The sequence below is a fragment of the Diceros bicornis genome, chromosome 1 (assembly GCF_020826845.1).
Source record: "Diceros bicornis minor isolate mBicDic1 chromosome 1, mDicBic1.mat.cur, whole genome shotgun sequence".
NCBI lineage: Eukaryota > Metazoa > Chordata > Mammalia > Perissodactyla > Rhinocerotidae > Diceros > Diceros bicornis.
This window is the reverse complement of record NC_080740.1, coordinates 47485828-47503501: the sequence shown is the minus strand read 5'-3', so window position 1 is coordinate 47503501 and position 17674 is coordinate 47485828. Positions and strand designations below refer to the sequence as shown.

Sequence of the window (17674 nt, the reverse complement as noted above, 5' to 3'; positions counted from 1 at the left end):
CTACAGTCTTGGATACAGGAAAGGGTTCCTCCATTGAAGACCAAGGCTGGGTCCCCCCAATTCCTCTCTATAATTTCTGACTTTCCCTCCTTTCACTCCCGTTCTTCTTCATTTTCAGGGTAATACGGAACCCAGGCACAGCAGGACAGTGCTGGGCTTCACCTGAGCAGAGTCCGTAATTGATCCACGGATCTACTCATCCAGCTAACACTTATGGAGCACCAATAATGTGCATGGACTTCAGCTAGGCCACCAAAGGCTAATGATTCCATGACACTTCATTAGCATTAAGAACACTGTTGGGGCTGGCCCCATGGCTTAGCGGTTAAGTGCGCGGGCTCCGCTGCTGGCGGCCTGGGGCGCACACCAATGCACTGCTTCTACGGTTGTGCTGAGGCCGCGTCCCACATACAGCAACTAGAAGGATGTGCAGCTATGACATACAACTATTTCCTGGGGCTTTGGAGGAAAAAAATAAATAAATAAAATTATAAAAAAAAAAAAGAACTTTTTTTAACCCTCTCAGAAGAATTTTTGTGAGGCTCTGGAAACCATTCTTTCTTCACTCTTGCTTGGCTGTGTCACATTACATTACCTCACCACAATGTCCTCTCAACCTTTCTACAAACCCCAAAGCCTATTATTTGGACATCCCATGAGCTGCTCTGCCTGCCTACAAGGTGCCTGTTTTGTTTGTTCTGCTTTCTCTCTGGCTGGGAGGGCCGTCCCCACATCCTGGGAATGCTTTGTTGGTCGTTGCCTGTGGTGGTACCTGCTCCTCCAGGCAGCAGCCCTCTGGCCTAACCTCAGTGATCAAGTTACGCTGACTTCTCAGAACAGGGAAATGGCAAGACCCCAGGCCCCTGAGGCTGCTTTCCCCATACCCCCTGCCACAAATTGCCCCATAGCCATCAGTTTTTCCCTTTAGTGACAAATGTGCTTGTTGTCATTGTGTGTGTGTGCATGTGTTAACTCTAGAACCCAGATACGGATAGCATAATTGAAAACAGGAATCATGCCATCAGTTCATCAGAAAAGAACAACTCAAGAAGCAAGTTCCTTCTTCACTTTCCTTCTCTTTCTCTGGCTTTTTGCCTTCTTTGCCTCAAATCTAAAATTTACCTGACAATTAGCTGTTATTCCTTTCCCTGCACTCTAAATAAGATGAGCGTAAGCTTGCCTTACATGTTTGTTGTTTTCATATTGTCTCGAATTTGAGACTTAAATCCGTAGAGGGCAAGAAAATAATTATATTTAAATTTTCAGTGCCCTAAAATATTACACAAAACTATTATTTAGGATTCTGTTTGGTCTCTTGCCTCTCCTTTCCTAACTCATCTTTCTATAATAAGACGTCAATACCACATGGATCCAGAACTCATCTAACAACCTCATCTATCCAAAATACAACCATAAGCCAGAATGGAGGTCACAAAAACTTTCTGAATAGCCAATTATGTGTGATAAAAACCATATACTAAAGGTGTCAATAATTCATAACATCAAAAAATTAAAGGAAAAATACATAATTATTAACAAAAGATGATAAAACCTCTAGTAAAATTAAACAGCTACTACTAACAAAAGTTCCTAACAAAAATTGAGACTAAAAAGAAAAACTAAGGCATGAAAAAGACAGTTCCCTAAAAACCAAAAACAAACATGCAACTATACTGAAGCTATTTCCAATAAAATTAGGAACAAGACAGGAATTCCCACTTTTACCTCTGTTTGTCAACATTGATTTAGAGGTTTAAATTAATGCAATAATTCAAGAAAATGAAATAATCATTAAATATATTGAAAAAAAGAGACTAACATCTTTAGTCTAACATCTCCAGACTAACATTCATAGATGATGAAATAACTTTAGAGTTTGTTAAAAATAACATTAGAATTAACTAAAATGTTTGGTAGAGTGACTAAATAAAAAAGCAAATATTCAAAAGCAAGTTTTTCTCAATCCAGAAATACTCAATTAGAAACTGAAATGGGATTTTTCAAAAATTACATAATACTTAGAAATAAATTTAATAAGAAAGTGCAGAGTGTAAGTGGTGGGAAAACAAAACACCCTCCAGTATCTTATTAAAAGTCATAAAACTAGAACAGAATTTTAGAAATTAAGAAAATTAGGGAAGAAGGTTAAAGGAATTCTTAGTTCACAGATATTACCAAAAAATAATGATAGCTAATATTTACACAGTTCCTAGACATCCCTTAATCGCTAGTATTTATACACTTCATAGAAATCATTCAACTATAATAATAGCTAATATTTATAAGTTTCAGCACCGTTCTGAATGTTTTAATGTTCTAACTTATTTAATCCTTATAACATCCTTAGAGAAAAGTACAATTGTTATTTGAACATTATAGATGAGAGTGTTTCTAAGGACACAGCTTCCAAAAATCTTTGTTTTTAACCATTATACTGTTCTGCCTTTCAAGTCTCTTTTCTCTAATTTTACACACACATCCAATGAGCTTGGCTATCTAGTCTTCCAGGATATAACAGATTGACGAGCAAATTAGAAGATGTAGGGAGAACAAAGCCCTCTGGGGTAACACTTTCCCATCTAATACAAAACATGACAAACAGAGGATGCAAGCACCACAGGAGCACAGCCATTTGCTCTTATTTCATGCAGGAACCTGAGAGCCTTATAAGTCCCATCGGATCTTACTCTATCACTACCACACAATAAAATGACGGATATTCTTAATGGAATACTGAATCATGTGAAGGCAACTTCACGCCCAACACACCTTTTAAAGATACTTAAGGTACACATTCCATTTTAAAACAAATCTATCCAAAATGTTTAAAAGGTAAAAAGTTTGGGTGCTTGAAATGGGTGTCATAAACACTCAGCTGTTTAGAATGACAGATTCATCATGGGTTCTGAATAGCTGATATTATTATATTTTAACGCTTTCTCTGTATCTTCAATTCACCATTGCTGTCTTGGATGCAGTTTCTATGCATTGAATTGGGATAGAATCTGTCAAATTGATACCTAATAGACACTTCTGGAATATTATAGAATAGTCACAGACACACGGTATCGAAGGTGCTTTCTGGACCCTCCCAGCTTTCCTTTCACGCCATTACAAATGGGCAGAGAAATACAAGACTGTCCCTTACCGTTCCCCTGTGTATCCCGGACTGCAACGACACTGGCCTGTGGCAGCATCACACGTCCCTCCATTATGGCACTGACATTCTTGTGAACAGTTCTTTCCAAAGCGACCCTCAGGGCAAGGCTGGCCACACACTGTGCCCTGCATTCAAAGAGACTTGGAAAATTAGATGGGCCTCCAGCCAGGGCAGGACCAGAGGAGGCCAAGAAAGAGGAAATATAAAGAGAAGGAGGGATATGGGGACAGCGCTGCAAGAAAATTAGATGAAGGGGATTTTAGAACACATAAACTCTCTTCATCTTAAAAATGTTAGAAATTTTAAATTGACTTATTTACTTGGTAGGCCTAAATCTTAAGATACATTCAAGATGGCAGAACAGTAATCTTAAGAAATACCCATCTTAAAAAACTGAAGCTTAGGATAAAGCTACATCAAATTATTATGGTAACCTAAGGAATTTATAAATCCTCCCAAGCGTTTTTCCTGTGTCTTACATGTACAATAAGTCAATGATACTTATTGAGCAGTCATTACATAAAACCGGCAACATCTGGTGCAAATGGAACATCCAAATGCTTTGCCACATGTTCTAGAGAAAATACACATTATCATTGGCTTTATTTCTTATAACGTAGCTTAACATAAAACTGAAATTTTGTGTACCTGAATTAACAATAACATTGCCTAAGAAGTACTTCCACAGGAATGAACCTAGATATTTTGTTTTAGAAGGAAAACACTTCTGTTTTCAGCAGGTTCAACAAACATTCCTGGGCCAAGAACAATAGGAAAGCTTATTTCCTGGGGAGAAAAATCAAAAGAGTAACTTGGACATGTCTCCTCACCCTAGAGGCTGTCCATCTTATCAGACACTGTCATTATATTTATTCCAATCCTATGTGGATAAGATTAAGATACTGTACCAATATGTCAATGAAATACTCTACTATTTTCCACCTCACTTGGCTCCATAACTTGGGCTTGTAGCTTCCGATCTATTTATTGGAGTGACTGTTAGACCAAACAACATATCCCAAATAACAGGGATTTTTGAAATGGTTTTTAACTGCTGGAAGCTGTTGCTTTGTCCTCCTCCTCTCTAAAAAAAGGCAGACTGTGGGCACTCTGAAATTGGAGGCTAGTGAACACCAGATGGTTTTGTAAATGTTTATTCTGGAAAGCATAAGAAAATACATTTCCTCTAACTCCTGGCTACCCACAAAGGCAGTTGGTGTGCTAATTAAGTCTCCTCTGGTGGTTTCTAGCTATCTACAAACGGGGAAAGTTCTTTCACAGACTCTTGGAACTGAAAAAGCCTTTGAGAGATGATTCAGATCAACACTTAACGGTGAATCATCTATGTGCCAGGTGTAGTGCTAAGCTCTGAGAATCAAAGATAAGGTCACAACTCTTAATTAGCTCGCAATGTGGTGAGGGGGGCAGATGTAAAAATAGCTCTAATCCCTCCATTCTAACATGCACAACATATTCACATGACTGAAGGAATAACGTGCCAAGGGTCGATCTATGGTAAGCAGGGATTCTGGTGAAATTTTTCACTCTTTCAGGGACTCTAGCCACATTTTGGAATGGTCCCACATAAGCTTCAGAGATGCTGCTGAAATATTGTTTATGAATAAGGATTAATGTGAGTAAGCAACTTTAAGTAGGACATTACATGGATTAGTTGAAATACACGTGTGTGTATGTGTAATAAGAATATGTATTCATCTTTGAAAAGCACCTAGGATGATAGCACAAATAAAATGTTGCAAAGGCAAAGTATAAGTTGGAAGCATTCCGTAAGAAACATCTATCAAGGTAGTGGGCCCAGAGTACAGGAGGCTCCACTGGGCTGATGGAGAGAGCCATCTGCCCACCTACTGGGACTCATGGGCCAAGCCTGTGGTTACCGCTATCCCACACCATGACCACTCCAACTGAGAAGAAGAAAGCTTCAATCTCAAGAGGAGCCAACTTTACAAACAATGTCTACACAAAAGTCCTAGTAGTAGAATGCCTGCAGCTCCTCATCCAAAGGACATGGAGCTGTCTGGACACTCTGCTACTCCAGCAAATCTTTCCCTTGCCAAGGACTCAGCAATGACTAGTGTTGACAAAAGGCTGAATATAGGAAATGAAAGAACAGAAGGAGTCAAAGATAAGTCAGCCTTTCTACCTTGGGCAACTAAGAGAGAAGTGTTGATTTGAACTAAAATAAAAAAGGGAGAAGAGGAGTAGCCTTAAGAAAGGCTCGGGCACATGACAAGTTTGGTTTTATTAACATTGACTTTGACGGGCCTGCTTGCAGTGGCTGAGTACTCCTCCCTGTTCACCTCCTCATCAGGCACTCAGTAAAAGGCCCCCTCGCTCTGACTCCGTTGCTTCATGGCGTTTCTCTAGGCTCTGCTTCCAGAACTGGACCTTGTGCTGCCTGCTTACCATTTCCAACACTCACCTTGGGTCTGATATTTGCTTTCCACTTGCCCCAGTGATCTTAACATCTTGAACTCTCCCTTACTTCCCATGACCCTCATTGGGAAGCAGACTCCAGTTCTCCTTTGTTCCATACCTACAATAAGGGCAATTCCAGACCATTTCCACCTGATGTCTGGCTCCTAAGACTCCAGCTTGGGTGTAGCCCAGAGAGACGATGTCTTCATGTCTGGAGCCAATCTAGGTTGGGGTGTCTAACAGGATAGTGACAAATAAACGTCTGGGCTCAGGTGAAGTAAGGTCAAGATTTGGGAAAATCAGCAGAGGATTGTTAAAGCCAGGGGTCTGGATGAGATTTCCAGAGAAGATTTTTGGTGAGAAAAAAGGACAAGACTGAAACCTGGGAAATACTGTAATAAAGTGGTATGTAGAAGAAGGGGGATTAGGAAAAGAGATCTTTGGTAAGAGAGGTAGGAGAGAGGGAGTTATCAGAGAAGTGGAGGGAAAAGAGATTAAGAAAGGGAAGTAGATGAAGAACAGTGTCAAAAGCTTTGGGAAAATGAAGCAGAATGACAACAGAAGAATCATCACTGGATTTGGCAATTAAGAAGTCACTTGTAACCCTGCAAGAGCAGCTTCACTACAGCTTACAGAGATAGAAGGTGATCTTGAAGTAAATTCTTTTGTTTTTTTTGTTAATGCCACAGAGTTGATTCTGACTCCTAGCGACCCTGTGTACAGCAAAGCGGAACCCTGTCCAGTGTTTTTGCACCAGCCTCTTACCTTCTGGTGCTATTTCAGACACTGCTTCACTGCTACTCATAGGGTTTTCATGGCCAATTTTTTTTGAAGTGGATGGCCAGGTCCTTCTTCCTAGTCTGTCTTAGTTTGGAAGCACCACCGAAATCTGTCAAACATAGGTGACCCTGCTGGTATTTGAAATACCAGTAGCATAGCTTTCAGCATCACAGCAACATGCAGCAGTAACAGTATGACAAGCAACAGATGGGTCGTGTGGTTCCCTGACCAGGAAACGAACCCGGGTTGTGGCAGTGAAAGCGCTGAATCTTAACCACTAGACCACCAGGGCTGGCTTGAAGTAAATTGCTCTTTTAATTTTTGTTTTTTAATGAAAGAAACAGACATTGATCATTCACTCTTCTGCCTTCAAGCAGAAGATACAACAGACTTAGGCACAAATCAACTCAGAGAAGTAAGAACCAATATTATTTCCTGATTTCAGAGAAATCTAGTTAGTAAACCAGCTTTGACACTGTGTATTCCACATAACAGTAAGCCGGTAAGATACCACATACAGAAGAGTACCCTGGTCAAAGTTTGGGAAGTGCGGTGAGCTATAGCTTCCTCTTAGATTATCATACTTAAGGCTCTGAGAAGTTCTGCAATACTTGGGAAACATGGTTTACCTCAATGTGTCTTCAGATTTATATGACCAGATGACTTTTTCACATAATACTTACTTTGTTGAGAATAATGTTCTCAAAGAACAATAGTGACCCATAGAACATAATTATGAAAATGATTATTTAAATATATCTAGTGCTTAACAGCTCTGGCTGTCATGTGTAAGATGAGATATTTCCCTTTTATATCCTGAGGGAAAATTCAGGACAGATGGCCTACTATTTTTTCCAGGAGGACCCTTAGAGCACTTCAAATTCAGGATTTAATCACCTCCTGCTTTCTCTGGACTGAACAATTCCAGTTTTGAAATGGTCAGGCACTTCCAATTCGGGAATCTTGAACCATGAGCGTAATTTCTTTTGTGCTCAAGTCCTCCACATGCATTGTCACTTGAGTCTCCTGGAACAGGTAACTTTGGGAGGGAGGAGGGGAGCTTACCAGCCAGCCAGAAGGGCAAGAGCATTCTCCAGTGACATGATGACATACTCCTCCATTTTGGCAGGGGCATCTCTGCTCACACTGCGGACCATGCTTGCCAGGGGGACAAAGATCCTCACAGCTGAGGGATTAACGTGTGACAAAGGACACCGTTATTTACCCAACCACACAACCTTCAGGTTCACAGACACAACAGCACCAAGGGCCCTAAAACAGACAAGATTTCTCTGTTCAATATTGTTCATTTCGTTAACATAAAGAGCATTAATTAGATTGGCCATAGGGGTCTTTGAGGGGTCACCTTGTCCTTCCCTTTGTTTTCGGGCATTTTCTAACGAAACCATTTCAGTGTAAAGAGAATCTCTCCTATCTGAGAGCACCAAGGACGACTGTTGGCCAAACATGCCTTGGTGACAGGAACTTTCCATGTAACTTCTATAAAGCCCACGTGTTACATTTGAAGTCTACTTTCGCTTGTGCGTTTGTTCTAACTTCAAAGGAGATGGGAACATTTGCACATCACCCGCTTTGTGCACATATTCTTCATAATCAATCTTCAGACTGACGAGTCTCCATGCCTTTAACTACTCCCCTCCCATATTGTATGAATGAACCTTCTTCTCTAAGCCTTTTTCTCTCTGTCTTTTTTCTCTCCTGTGAAATCCCTCCGAGTTTCCCAAAGCCCTATTCAATTGTAGCCTTGATAAAAACCCATAAAAGCAATATTAACAATTAAATAGTTTGAAATGATCATCCATTCTTCTGAAAATCAGGGCTTTCTAAGCTAATGCAATTTCTTCTTTAGCTCCACTTTTACAACCATTAATACTGTCGGTGGCAGGAAGTATTTACCTAATCAGCCACATTTTTTCAAGTTTTAGTTCTGTGATTTACAATTGTAATTTTCTCAGTAAGGAAATAAGATTTTTTTATCTCTTACTTTTTTGGCAAATTCTGCCTCTTATTCTGTTTGCTAATACAAGCAAACCAAAGAGTGTCCTTCCCACAAAATAAGGAAAGTAGTAGAGGTGAAGTATTTGCTTCGATGTTCTCCGGAGAGAATGTAAAGATCTGTGTGCACATATTCTACACAGATGTCATACATATACTTTTATATTCACAAAGCAACATATGTATCCAGGGGCATCAAATAACCGAGTTAACTTTTTATCTTTTTATCGTGGACTGTTTCTAATGCCTTCCCCCTTTCCTTGTTTTTAAGACAGTGAACCCACCCAGCTTTATCCAGCTAATTAATTGCCACACTGAGCAGAACAACATGGACAATTAACAGCCAGCAGTGCAAAATGAATGCAACTGCAGGAGAATCAAAGCAGAACCTCAAATCTGCCCCAACAACCCCCAAATATTGCCATTCAACACAACATCCTGGCCCTCTCTGGCTTTGCCCTGCCCAAAGAAAAGCACAGAAGCTGGCCCTGAGACTGTGCCTGGGCTTTGATGCTCAAGGGTCGAACAGCAGGAACACCTACTGGCTATCACTGCTGGTCTCCACATCTGTGCCAGGAGTCCCGCCCTCTCAGTAACTCTTCAGGCAGCAACAGAAACAGAAGCACAGCAGTATGATGGCAGCAGCAGCATGAACAGAGAGGGTGGGTGGGGTCAACCACACTGCTAAGCAGCATGTCACTTACAAGGCTCCAGTGTATCCCGGTGGGCAGCGGCATTCCCCGGTGACATGATCGCAGGTGGCTCCGTTCTGGCACTGACATCTCTGGTGACAGTCATTACCATAGGTCCCTTGCTCACAGCGGTCCTCGCAGCGCCAGCCCCGGAAGCCCGCAGAGCAGTGGCAAGCCCCTGTGATGGGGTTGCACAGAGCCTTGTTTTTGCACTGGCACCGGCTGCTGCAGTGGGGCCCCCAGTGATCACCGTCACAGGCTGAGGATGGGAAAAGAAACAGTGGAGAGCACCAGAGCATGGGTGTGGGTAATAGCAAGCTCTTCAGAACCACCTTTCCTCTCCCCTTGGAGAAAGTGGCTTGATGACCCCTTCATCACCGTTCCTTAGCTGGGCATCGAGGCTCTGGTGCCAATCCATGGCAATGCTTCACAAATTGGTGCTTGGTATTAACTGGGCCACTTTGTATCACTTCCTTGCTTAAGCATCGCTACATTTTCTCAACTCCATGCCCTTACTCAGCCTCTTCCCTGGCCCTCAAGTGTTGAGGTTGACGTTGCTAGAGTAATTGGCTAGGGGAGGGTGTGAGCAGTTGTGTATGCAGTGAAAGGAGGCTGGCTAGGCAGATGGGAACAGTCAGTTCATGCAGGGGCTCTCATGCACAGTAAGGAGTTTGGATTGCACCTTGTGGACAAAGGATTGGTAGCAAAGGGTTTTAAGCAATGAAGGACAATGCATATTTGCCTCCTAGTAAGGTCAGCCTGGCTACAGTGTGAGGAAAGGGCAGGCAGAGGCTGACAACGAGAGGCAGGGAGACTGGGCAAGAAGAACGGGGAGTTCAGGAGATCAGTGAGGAGCCCTGACCGCGGGCAGTGATCACGAAGACCGAGACAGGACTCAGAGGCAGAGCTACCGAGGAGTGGACTGACGCTGCTACAGGTCTGGGCCAGAACACTCTAAAAGGAAACTGCTGATCTGCTTTCAAGATATCAGTCAAAATACATGTGATTGGGAGATAGTCAGAAACGGCAGAAAAAAAATTGACTAAAATGTTTAAATTCACTGACTTACTTAAAAACAAGACAAACCTGAAACTGAAACTGCGTAGCAAATAAAAAGATAATAGGCACACGAAACCAGGTAAGACAAAGGCAGAAAAAAGCATTTGAAAGACAGATTTAGAAGTGCAGTTCCAAAGAAAAGGAAGAGTGGCTGCAATTCAAGTCAAGGAGTAGGAAAAGAGGAGCAGGGAAGGAAAAAATCTCAATCTCAAACACTCTGAAAATTATAAAGGGTGACGATAAGCAAAACTTACTCTTAATATGCATTGCCCAGCCAGCCGCACGCTTATTTATTAATTAGATGCTATAAAAATCACTAGGGAAGATGCACCCTGCCTAGAGCTCTTAGGATAAATTGCTTTTATGATAAAAAAAAGAAAAGTTTCATTTCATAAAAATTTTGTAACTTCAACAGATTTAGAATAAACTATTGAAAAAAAAAGCTAGGCACACAGCAAACAATTTATTAGACGTGCAGGATTCACCTTCCAATATTAGAACCTACCTACCATTTCATAATATCGAAAGGTTAAATGAATAATTCTGTTTTTAATCAACGTGGCTTTGGTCTCATTAGTACTTTAACAAACATACTTTAATACAATAAAAAACAATGAGAGAATTATTGAATCTAAAGCAGATCAAGAAAGCAATTACCTAAGAATTCACAATCTACTTTCACAAAATAAGATCAGGTGGTAGTTCCAAGATGAGATTTAAGTCTAATCGTTATTCATATGAGTTATTTCTTTTATTGCCTATGGATAAGGACAAAGAAATTTTTTTCAATCGTAACGCTTTCAACCTAGGAACTATTCTTTAAAAAAATATTACATAGTATGTTCCTTTAAATTCTCTCAACTTTCCCAGGTAGAGGAAAATCTGTCCTGTTTTTAAGGTCCAACAAAGTAAATTACACAGTCCTTTGTAACTTGTTCCCTGGTTCATCAAATCTAAGAGGAAGGAAAATCTTCACCCCATGTAAGCCAAATCCATTATGCTATAATTTGATCCTTTTTTCTCCTGTCCTCCTAACAATACAGTCAAATCCAGTTCATCACTGTTCTCTGCATTATACGTGATCTTATTCCTGAAACGTGGATGCATCCTTGGCCCAGCTCTTTGCTAAATACTACAACCCCAAAACTTATATTTATTTTTTAAAAGTTTACTCAAGTCCACTCATTTTCTTTACTGAACCCTCTCTGAAGTTTCCATATCCCCCTAAACTTCTGGAAGCCTCAGATATTAAATTACGTATCTGTTTTTTCCTTATGTATAGTGGAGGATTAGTTGATTGACACAGAAAACGATTTTAGCTAATAAAATTACCTTGATAAGGACATCAAGATCATGTCAAAAGCATTAAAAAAAAAGTCATGATGGGTTAAAGTTCTTTTCCCCTACTGTGAGACTGTGAGAGAAGTGGGCTGGAGCACACACTTTTTTTTGTGTGTGTGTGAGGAAGATCAGTCCTGAGCTAACATCCGTGCTAATCCTCCTCTTTTTTTTTGCTGAGGAAGACCGGCTCTGAGCTAACATCCATTGCCTAATCCTCCTCCTTTTTTTTTCCCCCAAAGCCCCCCAGTAGATAGCTGTATGTCATAGTTGCACATCCTTCTAGTTGCTGTATGTGGGACGTGGCCTCAGCATGGCTGGAGAAGCGGTGCGTCGGTGCGCGCCCAGGATCCGAACCCGGGCCGCCAGTAGCGGAGCGCGTGCACTTAACCGCCAAGCCACCAGGCCAGCCCCAGGAGCACATACATTTTAGAGAATATGCTTTACAACAACAGGAGAGTGGTTGGAAGAAGTCAAGGTGCTGAGGGGACAGCACTGGTCTCTCCTCTCCTTCACAACCCATTTCCACATCCCATTCAACAACTTCTCTCCCAGTAGAGCAGTCAAGCAGAGACCACTTCTATCTTCTTGGGATTAGATTAAAAAAAACCCTTAAAGTATCTCCTCATGATTGAAACAAGTTAATAGCAGAAGTCGATAACTATCAGCGTCAAAGAAAGGGTTTCAGGCTTTTAAAGAAATATTATCGTGCTGACATGGTTAATTTCCTGGCTATAACTAGGCACTGTGGCATGCTTTGAAGTGACAGCTTCTCCCCTTGGGGCTATATTTCCCTAAAAGGCCACTGATACATGGGCCTCACATTATGAATACTGGGCACCAACATGCGCTATGCTGGGGGAAAAATCCACATACGGACGTTTACAAATAGGCAGAAAGTGGAACAAGTAGGACACAGAAGCCTGGCTTGAATTTAGGAATCACTGTGACTTCCTTTCCTCTCTTCATTTGTCATATTTAACTACTTCAACTCACCCATTTGTAAATGTATCCCAGTGAGTTACACAGTTTATCACACAAAAGCCAGCTTTCTTCTCTGATTACTACAAATGCAAGGGTATATTGACTGTCTAGACAAGAGAGAGAATTTTGTTCCTTACGTTTAGTGCCAAGCTTGACCAATTATCTTGAATTCAAGCACTGTGTTTGGAAAGACAGTTTAGAGAGAGCCTGAACTCAAATCATCCGACATCTTTTAATTAAGACCTCCCCCTAATCTCAAGGGGAAAGTGTTTCCCTCCTCAAGAAGAAGTGACTAGGTTGGTTACTCCCACTGACAACTTAAAAAAAAAATGTAGTTAAGATGGAAACACAGCTTGAATATCCTAATAACGAAAGGTAAATGAACAAAATTTTGTTTCAGATTAAACAGAACCCAAATCCTAGTAAGGGAGTGATGAGTCATTTTCAGCTTCTGGTTTCAGCTCTTACCGTGCTAACAGCTAGAAATGGGCTATCAGATGCAAGGTACCCAGATTCATGCCAGTGTTTCAGGAGACAGCTTAACGAGGGTCTCAGACAGCATGGACAGCTTGCTCTAACAAGCTCTCATAATAAGCTGGAAATAAAAGGAATTTTAAACTACTGCATAATATCAGAAGTATATGGTCCATGCTACAACCCTTAGTGATAACTAGTAGAGCACTGGACCCTCTCAAGACAACGGACTCACCCGGAACCCTATGGCTATAACTTCCAAAGACGCCAGTAACCACAGGTTACGTTCATGGGCTGGGTACTGAAATTCACTCAGCTGATATCTCTTAAGTACCTGCCATATGCCAGCATGGTACTAGGCCTAGAGTTCAAAGGAGAATAATATGAATGCATGCTTCTAGGAGCTTAGAAGTTTCTATAAGTTTAGGAGCTGAGGCATCAAGTTACTAGGCAATAAGATATCCTGTGAGAAGCAGTAAGGTAAGGATATAGACTACATACAACAGAACATGGGATGACACTTAACCAGTGTTGGCGAGTTGGGAAAGGCTTACCAGCTAAAATGATGTCTAAGCTGAGACCTAATGGCAGGATATGCCCTATTTAGGTAAAAGGTAGAGGATCTATACATAGAAAGAGGAGGGACTGGCAGGGGAGGGAGGTTGCAGGAGGTATTACGTTCAGAGAGAATGATACATGTCACAACCAAAAGGCTTTTCAATAGCAAATGTCCATGAATGCCTTCTTGGGCTTCCATGCTATTGCATCATGGCCATTATCATCTTTCTTAGCTACGTGCACAACAAAAAGAAGTATAGAAATAAGTAAAGATGGAGAGATATCAGACATGTCCTCTCCCTCCATCAGTCCTCCCCAGTCTCCCAAGCTCAGCCCAGAAACCTCTGTCCCTCAGAGCCAATCTGAGATGCTCTCTGAAAAAGACATTACATACTTTCCATGACACTCAATTTGCTCTTAGATTGTAATTTTTATATGTTTGCCTCATTTCATGTCTCTCAAATAAAACTGAATTTCATAGTGTTAAGACATACTGACACCCTTTCTTGATCTCAGCAGTTGTCATCAGAACATTTCGTACAACCACGTCATGGCAGTCACCAGGTTGACAATGATAGTTAGAAGCATCCTGATTTCAGGGATATTAAACTGTGAAAAACTGTGCACCCTGAATTCTGAAGTAGGGTAATAAGAATGATGAGACTAATACTCACAGTGATGATGATAACCCTCCCTTTTTATGAAAACCAGTACTCTAATGCACTACTAGTGGAGAGCAGATTACCACATCCATTTTAGAGATTAATCCAGAAAAGTGTAACATTTGCCCTTTACTCATAAATTCTTCTTGGGGATTTTTCCAAAAGAAATAAACATATGTGTGTAAAGACAATAACAATTCACAATAGTTAACTCATTAATACTACTCACAGTGTACCCAGAGACACTGTTCTCAGCACTTGAGAGAGATGAACCCTCACAGTGACCCTCTGAAGGAGGTACTGTTGTTATCCTTATTTTATAGACGAAGAAACTGAAATCAAGGTGACTTGCTTAAAGTTACATAGGTAGTAAGTGGTGAAGCACAGACCTCCTGTCTTCAGTCTGTTTTCTAAACCACTATACTTTACTCCCTCCAAAGCTATAAGGATGCTTATCACAGCACTGTTTACAATAATAAAAAATTGAAAACAACCTAATTTTCCAGTAATAGAGGACTGGTGAAAAAAAATTTGGTATAATCACATAATGAAATACTTATGCATCAATTAAAAGTGATATTACAGAGAATATGTAATGAACTTGAAAGATGTTAGCAATATCATAATTGTAAAAAGATTATAAAACAATATGTACTACATAATCCAATGTTAGCAATACATTAGAATGAACCAATGAAGTTGTTAATTTAGGTCAAAAATGGCCAGATATCAGCAATTGTATATGGTTGAACCTAATATCTGGGGAAGAGGGGAGACGAGGGAGAATGAGAGAGAGAGACAGACAGACAGACAGATATTGAAAGGTTCTACAGTCAAATGGCACCATTGGGTATCTCTGGGTCTTAAGAATGTACGTGATTTTTCTTAATTTGGATTAACTAGATTTTCTAAATTGTCTACAATCAACGTGTGTCCTTTTGGCAGTAAAAGAAAAGCAAGCAAAACATTATTTTTTTAAATGGTTCGATCTGCCAAGCATTTATATCTGTGCTCTATGCTTTACACACCTCTTTCCAGTCCTCACAGCAATTACAACAACATGGGTATCATTATCACATTTAGTACACAGAGGATATTTAGGATGAGAATATTTAGCTAAAATGTCGAAAAACACCCAACTAGTAAGTGGTGGCATCAGTATGGAAACTCAAGACTCTCTGCAAACAAAAGTCCGAGCACTTATCACAAGGCCGTTCTGCTCCTGAAGTACTGAAATTACATATTTTGGTTAAACATAATATCATGCAATTACGTTTTTCACCTAACATGATCCATTAGGGCAGAGCAGCAAATGATTAAGATCTTTCACTGAACAAGCCTATGGGGTCCACGAAAGACTCAATATTTAGGGGCACTGAAAATAGGAAATTATCTCAGTAGTGAGAACATAAGGCATTTCTCGAAGGGAAATTAAAATTAAGGAGATGGTCAGATCTGAAGAGCTTCTGTAGTTGATAATGATACTATGCAAACAAAAAAGTCAGTACACTCACTGTGAAAGCAGTGTTGATGTCATTAGCTTTAGGAGTACACTGACCTGAAAACTAGGCCCATGTAGTACCTGGCACACGGCTGTTGTTCAATATCCATTTGGTGAATAAATGAAAGTGACTGTGAATGTAGAGCACTATAACTAACTTTCACAAGCAGAGAAACCTGTAAAATCATCTTAACAATTCTAGGTACATTCTTCTCTCCTAACCCACTTCAAACCCTCAGTTCAATTTTCCATGCAAAGGACGGGGAGAGAGAAGAGGTTCTAAGATATATTGAGTTTCAAACATGTGTCAACATTATGCAGTTGTTTTATTTAAACCTCACAATAACTCAATAAGATAGGTATAATTATTCCAACATTTAATGTGCAAAATGTACTCAGATGAGTATTTGCTTAAAGTCTCTTAGCATTCAAGTGGCCAAAGCAAGGGTTCAACCCCAATCTATCAATGCCGCCAAAGCTGCACTCTTCCCCCACACTGTGCAGACCATCCCAAGGGTGACGCTCTGCTTGTCATTTACAAGACCTGATATCAGTGCACATTAACTGCTTCCAGATGGTTTTCATAAAAGAACATTCTAGGACACAAGTCTCACAGATGTTTGAGAAATAATGCTTGCCTAAAATGTGTTAGCAGCAGTTTCATCAGAATGGTTTTGATAAGAAATGTCTCAACATGTCTACAGCCACACATGTATTGACAAAAACAAGGCATTATAAAAAATCTTTGAACAAATAGGAGATAGTTTAGTAAATATCTTGTCTTCGTGCAGACAAAGAATAAGGAAAGGAGCACAATTAGAGATAAACAGAAATGCCAAATTGAGAGATGCTCCGGAGGAAGGAATAAGGGCATGTTAATATATTGTCTCATCCAAAGGACTCCAGCAAAAAAAAAAAAAAAAAAGAAGAAAAGGATGAAATCATTTTTCCCTCAGAGAAAAGAGTGATGTTTACCATGAAGTTCACCTTGTTACAAAATTCATCAATCACTAGCTGGCTCGAGGCGGGCATATAATCATTCAGTATTAGACAGACCTGGACCCCAGCCGGGCCACCACCAGTTCATAGCCATGGAACCTTGAACAAGTCCCTGACATTTGTTATACTTAACTTTCTTTTTGTAAAACGGGGATGGTGGAACATACTAATTACACAAAAAAGTACTTGTTGTTATGTGTGACACGGCACAGATCTAGTAGCAGCAGAAATTTTATTCCATGGTTGGCACATTGGAACATCCTACCCCAGGAAAAAGAACACCCTGGAAAAACATCCTCCAGCTGTACATGAAGCTGGAATAACAAGCCTGTCACTGGTTTGTATTATTTGTTTGTTTTGCTTGAATCATTCATGCCAAAAAGAACAGCTTGGTTCTCACAATGCAAATTTCAAAAGTAAATTGCCCAGTAACTCCACAAAGTAAAAAACAAGCCCTGGTATCACCCCTTTCATCCATTTTTATAAAGCCAGTTGGAAAATGCTTAGGGCTGCAATGAAACCCAGCATTACCTTACACCCTATTCTTAATTGACAATTAAAAACTGGATTTAGAAATTTCCCATTTGCTGATGATTAATGTGTCCAGAAGTATAGGTAGGTTTGTACGTGGGGTTCAGATACGTAAAAGGAGAAACTCAGAAACAATCACATGAACTTCTTAGCATACTCCCCTTAGCATAAAGAAATAGATGGTCATAAGTGAAATCTGGAGAATCTTGCCTTATCAGTAGGCACCAATCCCACTGACTTGAGTTTGCCTCAGCTTATCTATGTCCACTAAGACCCACAGAAGTAGCCTTGAAACACATTTTGAGGTATAAGATGCTTTTTTTAAAGCAATTGGTTCTGAATTACAGGGAACAACAAAAGTGCCTAATTCTGTGTGCTTGTATTAGGTCTAAACAAACCCTAGCTGAACGAGCAGTCTGGGGTTTTTTTCTTTCTTTGTTTTTTTGTCATGGTTTAATACTTCTGGGATATAAGAACTACT

The 17674-nt window shown here is 40.3% G+C and overlaps 1 protein-coding gene across 1 annotated transcript in view; it reads right to left on the bottom strand.

The window, feature by feature from the left end:
- MEGF10 (multiple EGF like domains 10) overlaps positions 1-17674 on the bottom strand; it is a 121227-nt gene that overhangs the window by 50465 nt on the left and 53088 nt on the right. The window contains exons 5-7 of the mRNA XM_058539742.1: positions 9100-9346; positions 7445-7565; positions 3149-3285 (exon numbers count right to left, since the gene is read on the bottom strand). Of these exons, the coding sequence (XP_058395725.1) occupies positions 3149-3285; positions 7445-7565; positions 9100-9346 (505 nt within the window). The remainder of the gene's footprint in view (positions 1-3148; positions 3286-7444; positions 7566-9099; positions 9347-17674) is intronic.